This window comes from Typha latifolia, chromosome 2 (assembly GCF_019914945.1).
Source record: "Typha latifolia isolate L0001 chromosome 2, TyphaL0001v2, whole genome shotgun sequence".
NCBI classification, from domain to species: domain Eukaryota; kingdom Viridiplantae; phylum Streptophyta; class Magnoliopsida; order Poales; family Typhaceae; genus Typha; species Typha latifolia.
This window is the reverse complement of record NC_133087.1, coordinates 4,266,575-4,273,787: the sequence shown is the minus strand read 5'-3', so window position 1 is coordinate 4,273,787 and position 7,213 is coordinate 4,266,575. Positions and strand designations below refer to the sequence as shown.

Sequence of the window (7,213 nt, the reverse complement as noted above, 5' to 3'; positions counted from 1 at the left end):
AAGTCTAATCCTTTTGTAAAGGCCCAACCTGACTAGGGATCTGCGTCCATATAACTAGTCGAGATTTTTTTTTATCCAATCTTGAAACCTGGATTCCTACTTGTATCCGAGTATCTAATAAAATATGATTTAAATCTCTTTTTTTCTTTTCTTTTTTGAGATAAAAGTCCTTAGACTCACAGCTCACTTTACATAATAAAAAGAAGAAAATATATCTACTCGATATTTTGATAAATGACTAACATATCCTATGATTGGGTTTATCCATTGGCACACACAAAAAAAGTAATATGGGCATTTTACTGAGAATAGTCTCTCTAATCAGATATTTACAAATATTGTTAAAAATATAGGAGCCGATTTGCAAATATTTTAGAAAAGAAAGTTCTGTAATAAGGTAAACGTTAGAGGTGATTTGTGCAAAAAGGAGTTCCTAAATCTCACTGATACTTCGGTTACAAATAGCAGTTACTAGAAATTTCCGTGCCTCTCTCTCTCTCTCTCTCTCTCTCTCTCGATCACCTCCGTAACCTCGAGAGCTCAATCCACCGTCTTATCCCTCCACTCTCTCTAAAATCTTCCTATACGTGAAATCGAATTCCGAATCACCCGTTCCCCCCTCGATCTCGGTCCCGAATCCGACATCCGTTCATCTTTAGGAGGCATCGCTGTCTTGTTCTGCGATTTAAAGGAATCTAGGGTTACCGGGATGGGATTGCGTAGGTGAGCGATGCCGGAGCTCCGCAGCGGGGTGCGCAGGGGCCGGGCACAGCCGAATCCGATAGTGCAGGCGGAGAGGCCGACGACGACAAGGAGGAAGAGGGCGGCGAGGAACAGGCAGGATTGCTATGAGAACGTGGTGACGAGGTCCGTTGAAAGGGAGGAAGTATTTAGGTTTCTTGAAGGGGTGGGTGAGATCGGGGACGAGAACAAGGAGGAAGGGGTTGGTGAGAGGAAGATGGACGAGTTTGATAGCGGAGCAAGGAGTGCAGATAAAATCCATGTTGCTGAGGACGAGGGGAGCAACGCGCCTCTCCCGGAAAAGGTTGGTTTTCTAGCTTTCTATCTGGTGCGATTTGATATAATCATGGAGTTCTTTGTTATGTAATGAATGATTGTTGCATTGGTTTTCTCCTGTTTATTTTTCCTTTCTCTACCAGTACGTTGATGTTGTGATGCTGTTTACATAGTGTTCATAGTATTGCAAGTAGAATATGACGGGGACTCCACATTACTGCAAGTTATGATGGAAGAATTCACTGTTCTTTCCCCCTAATGTGTCCTTTCTTTGATTAGATGTACATGGTAGTTTTTTGGTGAAATGAATTAATATCCAAATGATCAAGAATTTATGTGCCACCGACATGTTTATGCCTGGTGGCATTCTACTATGCAGATATAGGGTTCTCATGCCAGGCTGTGCTGGATTTCTGTAGTAGTGTGCCTATCCATTGATGGCTCGGACTGTGCCATCCTGCACAAAGATCGATGCTCTTGATATGTAAAAGAAAGAGTGTATTCTACCTTATTCATAGAGGATTTTCATAGCTTTCCTTGCTATGTTCAATAATCATTTCTCTCATTTACCTTCTTTCTTTGCCACAGGTCCAGATTGGCAATTCACCTATTTATAGAATTGAAAGAAAGCTAGGAAAGGGAGGATTTGGACAAGTATACGTTGGTCGTCGCATTACTCCTATCAATGCAACTGAGCGGGCTACTGGTTCCAATGCTTTAGAGGTGATACTCTTTCTTGTGCTGAGGCCTGATGATTTTTTCTTCTTCTGTAAATGAAACTAAACCTTATTCTTATGCTTGCTTTCATGCATCCATATATTTCAGGTGGCACTAAAATTTGAACATGGCAGTAGCAAAGGATGTAACTATGGACCTCCTTATGAATGGCAGGTGTACAAGTGAGTAGTGTCTATCCCTTTCTTTCTCTTATACAAATTAAAGCTTTTTAACTGAGTAGATGAAATGACTCTGTGCAGCACTCTTGGAGGCATTCACGGTGTGCCACGAGCCCATTATAAAGGACGCCAAGGCGACTATTATGTCATGGTAATGAAGCTTTTCTTACGATATAGTCTACAATGATATGTGATGTTAAAATTTCTCATGTAGGTTATGTTTCAGTTGTCTAATTTATGAAACAATGGCCGATGACTATGCAGGTTATGGATATTTTGGGTCCCAGTCTATGGGATGTTTGGAACAATAATTCTCATACGTGAGTGTGATTGCACCTTGTTTTGCTTGTTTTTTGACAACTTGACTGAGATATTTCTTTGGAGATTGTGCAGAATGTCTGTTGAAATGGTTGCCTGTATTGCTATTGAGGCAATTTCTATACTGGAGAAGGTGCACTCCAAGGGGTAGGTCTATTGCATTAGTTTCTTTTGTCTTCTCTAGACTTTTCACTGCTGCCTTGTTGCACAAGAAACATTTGTTTTCTGATGCTGTAAGCATGTCATCACTATGACAGATATGTGCATGGAGATGTAAAGCCTGAAAACTTCTTACTTGGCCCCCCAGGGACTCCTGAAGAGAAAAATCTTTTTCTTGTTGATCTTGGATTAGGTAATCTACTGATACTGTTGACATTTCATTCTGTTATCTTATCTTGGTATTTACTTTTTACTTAGTTCCAGGGTTTATTAATAGTGAAATGTCTTATTTATTTCCATTTATCTTAATACCAGCGACTAGATGGAAGAACAGTGCTACAGGGCAACACGTTGACTATGACCAAAGACCTGATGTTTTCAGGTGATATGAAACTCATTGTTGGAATTGTAGTTTCCATCAACTAATTTGTTACCTTGTCTTGTTCTTAAATAGTTCAGTCCTCATTACCCTCTTATTGTGCTTTTTGTTGCTTAATTTATTTACTGCACACTGCAGGGGAACTGTTCGCTATGCGAGCGTGCATGCTCATCTCGGAAGAACTGGAAGCAGGAGAGACGATATGGAATCACTTGCATATACACTTATTTTTCTCCTCCGAGGCCGCCTGCCTTGGCAAGGGTACCAGGTTAATTTTTGAACTCCATTGTGAATCACTAGATATGTTTCGCACTTGATTATCTCATCCATCCTTTTCTTTTCCTGTTTGTAGGGTGAGAATAAAGGCTTCCTTGTCTGCAAGAAGAAGATGGCGACCTCTCCAGAGTCTCTCTGTTGCTTTTGCCCTCAACCTTTTAGACATTTTGTCGAGTATGTGGTAAATTTGAAGTTTGACGAAGAACCTAACTATGCAAAATGCATCTCTCTTTTTGATGGCATAGTAGGTCCCAATCCAGATATTAGGCCAATTAATACAGATGGTGCACAAAAGGTACATTTAAGTTCTACAGTGTAAATCCAACTTTTAATTTTTTTTTTCTTCCCAAATGACTTGTCTATCTCATTGCTGGTTCGACATGTACAGCTAATTCATCAAGTTGGGCAGAAAAGAGGTCGACTCTTAATGGAAGAAGAGAATGAAGAGCAACCAAAGAAGAAAGTCCGAATGGGGATGCCTACAACACAATGGATTAGTGTTTATAATGCAAAGCGGCCTATGAAGCAAAGGTGAGTGCCTTAAATAATGAAGTATGCTTTATGAAGGTGGAAAAAGCAAAATCATGATGTAGAATTGTTAGTTATCAAGTTGAGTGCCTTTGGATGTCTTTTGTTAGGTGTAGAAATGGTTCATATCTTTATGCATATTAGCCCTTGTGGCGTTGGAAATTATTGGGTTTTTTTTCCTGTTTTACATTATATTTATTTTATATGCAAATGCTTTATTGCCATTGCAATTGAACCTTTATTCTTGAGTATGAAAGCCTGTTTGAGAGCAACCAAAGCAAGGTGCATTTGTCAGATGCACTTCCAGGACACTTTATTTGTTCACCCTATAATGCGATGGTTCACCATGCTTTGATCCTAAAAGACCTATCGTAGGTGCCAACTGCCAAGTGATCATACATGTAATTGATCCTTCAAAGTTCAGACTTCCTTAAAAAAATATGCAGTAACTCAATGAAATATAAAAATGATAAAATATTTGAAAGCAAGGATGGTTGTGCCAACCAGCACTTGTTGTGCTGGTGGTGGCACGACACTTGGCACGGGGTGTGCCTGTGGCACACCCAGGTGTTGAGCCGTGCCAATTTGGCACAGCCGCGTGCCAATATGGATGTTATTCTATGTTCAATTAGATATTAGTTTTAATTATTGAACTATTATTAACTAATATTATGTGTTAAATGTTACTATGTATTTAATAATATTATATAATATTCGATTATATTATGGAGTATTCTGGTTCTTGGCTTCATAGTGGAGCGTTGTCATCGACCATGTCATGACGCCACCTCCTTCTCTCCCTTGCCACCTCTCCGTCTACCCTCTAGAGCAATACCCCATGTGGGACTTGCAATGACTCAATGAAATATTAAAATGATAAAATACTTGAAAGCAAGGATAGCTGTGCCGACCGGTACTTGCCGTGCTGGTGGTGGCACGACACCTGGCACAAGGTGTGCCAGTGGCATACCCAGGTGTTGAGCCGTGCCAATTTGGCACAGCCGCGTGCCAATGTAGATATTATTCTACGTCAACTAAATATTAGTTTTAATTATTGAACTATTATCAACTAATATTATATGTTGAATGTTATTATGTATTCAATTATATTATATAATATTCGATCATATTGTGGAGTATTCAATCATATTTTGTGTTGAATAATATTTATATTTGACTATTGTTTAATCTTTAATAAAATTGGTCAGTTACAAAAATAATCTAAAAATAAAACACTATAATGTAAGTTTTAATATATATATATATATATATATATATATATATATATATATATTTAAACCAAAAATAAAAAATTGACATGCCAAAGATCCAAAAACATATTTAAATATACTAAATTTTTTATTAAAAATATGTTGAATGCGTGCAAATGACATGCATGAATGTGCTGTTCAGCACGTCGGAGCGTGCTGTTTGACACGCCCCATGCCACTAGCATGGGCTATCATTGCTTGAAAGAGTACGTAATTATATGTAGAAAACAAAGAAGCTCTTTAAATGTATTTCTTGGAGGAAAGAATTATTGGTCTGATGGAATAAGTCAACAAATATTATAGTTTGGTAATAGAAGTAGAAAAGCTCAAGGAAAGGTAAACATTTTTCTAGGAAAGGAGCTGCAAACTAATGAAATCGCTAGACTTTTGAAGAAGCTCAATTTTTGCTAATACAAAGTATAAGGTTAAAGTCAGAAAGCTACCAACAATATCTCGGAATTACTATGTATATGCATATTTTAAATATTAAGTATTTGTTAATTGGTTATTTTTGAATTGTTTGTCGTAGGTACCACTACAACGTCGCAGATGCTAGGCTGGCACAGCATATTGAGAAAGGAAATGAAGATGGTTTATTTATTAGCTCAGTTGCTTCTTGCTCAAATCTATGGGCCCTGATCATGGATGCTGGCACTTGTTATACTGCTCAAGTTTATGAACTCTCTCCGTGTTTTCTTCACAAGGTGAGTAGTTACTTCTTAATTCATTCTGTTTTTGTACACTTCAGGAACATGATAATTCCATTTAGGGAACTCATATACTTGTAAATCTCTCTGCATATTAAATTTTACTTTCTTTGTCCATGAAAGGAGTGGATAATGGAGCAATGGGAGAAAAATTATTATATTAGTGCACTGGCAGGAACAAACAATGGTAGCTCTTTGGTAGTAATGTCTAAAGGTAATTCTATTTATTTTTATCAGGTTGAAGCATAAACAAAAATGATAAAAATGTTTACACATATGCTCAAAATTTATGATATAATCTTCTTTAGGTACACAATACTCACAGCAGTCCTATAAGGTTAGCGATTCATTTCCCTTCAAGTGGATAAACAAAAAATGGAAGGAGGGTTTCTTCGTAACTGCCATGGCCACTGCAGGAAGCCGTTGGGCCATTGTTATGTCCAGGAATACTGGCTTTTCAGATCAGGTCAGTTATTTTCTCTACTAAACTTGGAGAAAAAGCCTGTGGGATATGTTCCAATTAGCTTGAATTGGGAGTAAGCATACTGAATTGTTGATTTTATATTTCCAGGTAGTTGAGCTTGACTTCTTGTACCCTAGTGAAGGTATACACCATAGGTGGGATAATGGTTTTCGAATTACTGCAACTGCTGCAACATGGGACCAGGCAGCCTTTGTCTTGAGTGTACCCAGAAGAAAACCTGCAGATGAAACACAAGAGACACTTAGAACATCTGCCTTTCCTAGTCAACATGTAAAGGTGAGAATTTCTCTTTTCCTTTGTCTTGTAGATTAAAATGATAGAGCACTTATAATGACTAAGCTTTATGCTTGCAGGAGAAATGGGCAAAAAATCTATACATTGCATCTGTTTGTTATGGAAGAACGGTTTCTTGAAGTTCATTTCTACTTGGGATGGTGGAGAACATGCAACTTAAGCAACAATCCTCATACATCTTTTCTCTTTGGGTCAAAATGCCCATATGAAATGAGGCTACAAAGTTTGATATGCAATATAATTTTAAACTTTTACTTGTCTTACATGTTAGTTATAGCTAACAAGTGGTGAAACCACTGTCAATTTCTGATATTGCCCTTGCATGATCTATCATATGATGTAGTAGGCATCTTTAATTATTTTTGAGTTTGTCGTTTGTACAGCAATTAAGTGTTTACTTGACGATTTAGAAATTTATGGATGTCAAGCTTAAAGCTTTAACTTTTTATGCCATGACATACAACATGCAGTTTGTCAATTGAACTTATGTTTACTAAGTTTCTTCTGGCTACTAACTCCACATAAAGAAAGAGAACTGCCTAAATTTTCATCTTGTTTGTTGATAGCATTTGCATTTGTTTTGCCTACTTCATGTACTCCCAAGGCAATGTTATCTCGTATTCTTTGTATTCTTATCTTTAATTATGGTGCTTTGGCTTGTTAATTTGTATTTCGCTGTTCCTCTTGTGGCTTTCAGTTAGCTTTTTGTAAGATTAGGCAGAGCATTAACATGCTTGCAGCATGTGCATCATAGTGATCTTTTTTCTATGTAACTATGTTAACCAGCATGTGAGATATAGGAATCTTATCTCTACTTCAACATTATCTCTGAACGACATTATATAAATCTAAATCATATCTCAGTGGCCCTTTCAAAGTGCTTT

The 7,213-nt window shown here is 37.5% G+C and overlaps 1 protein-coding gene across 3 annotated transcripts; it reads left to right on the top strand.

The window, feature by feature from the left end:
• The first annotated feature begins 466 nt into the window (after positions 1-466).
• Positions 467-6,777, top strand: LOC140782348 (casein kinase 1-like protein HD16). 3 transcript variants are annotated; one of them, XM_073128871.1, is made up of 17 exons: positions 467-1,045; positions 1,397-1,501; positions 1,606-1,740; positions 1,843-1,916; positions 1,995-2,064; positions 2,178-2,233; positions 2,307-2,378; positions 2,489-2,583; positions 2,706-2,772; positions 2,908-3,037; positions 3,122-3,340; positions 3,434-3,576; positions 5,374-5,548; positions 5,675-5,765; positions 5,860-6,017; positions 6,123-6,311; positions 6,389-6,777. In XM_073128871.1, exons 5-17 carry the CDS (start codon positions 2,062-2,064, stop codon positions 6,446-6,448), a joined length of 1,458 nt encoding a protein of 485 aa, XP_072984972.1. In that variant the 5' UTR covers positions 467-1,045; positions 1,397-1,501; positions 1,606-1,740; positions 1,843-1,916; positions 1,995-2,061; the 3' UTR covers positions 6,449-6,777. The 3 variants fall into 3 exon arrangements, with proteins under 3 accessions (XP_072984972.1, XP_072984970.1, XP_072984971.1); XM_073128870.1 differs by having other exon boundaries at positions 905-1,045; positions 1,397-1,515; XM_073128869.1 differs by lacking the exon at positions 1,397-1,501 and having other exon boundaries at positions 584-1,045.
• Positions 6,778-7,213: the final 436 nt, after the last annotated feature.

Bases quoted from the DNA above. Each gene is read 5' to 3' on its own strand.
- LOC140782348 (XM_073128869.1), top strand. From the start codon at position 731: ATGCCGGAGCTCCGCAGCGGGGTGCGCAGGGGCCGGGCACAGCCGAAT. The intron at 2,234-2,306 runs GTGAGTGTGATT...GAGATTGTGCAG, and splicing joins TGGAACAATAATTCTCATAC to AATGTCTGTTGAAATGGTTG. The intron at 2,379-2,488 runs GTAGGTCTATTG...TCACTATGACAG, and splicing joins GAGAAGGTGCACTCCAAGGG to ATATGTGCATGGAGATGTAA.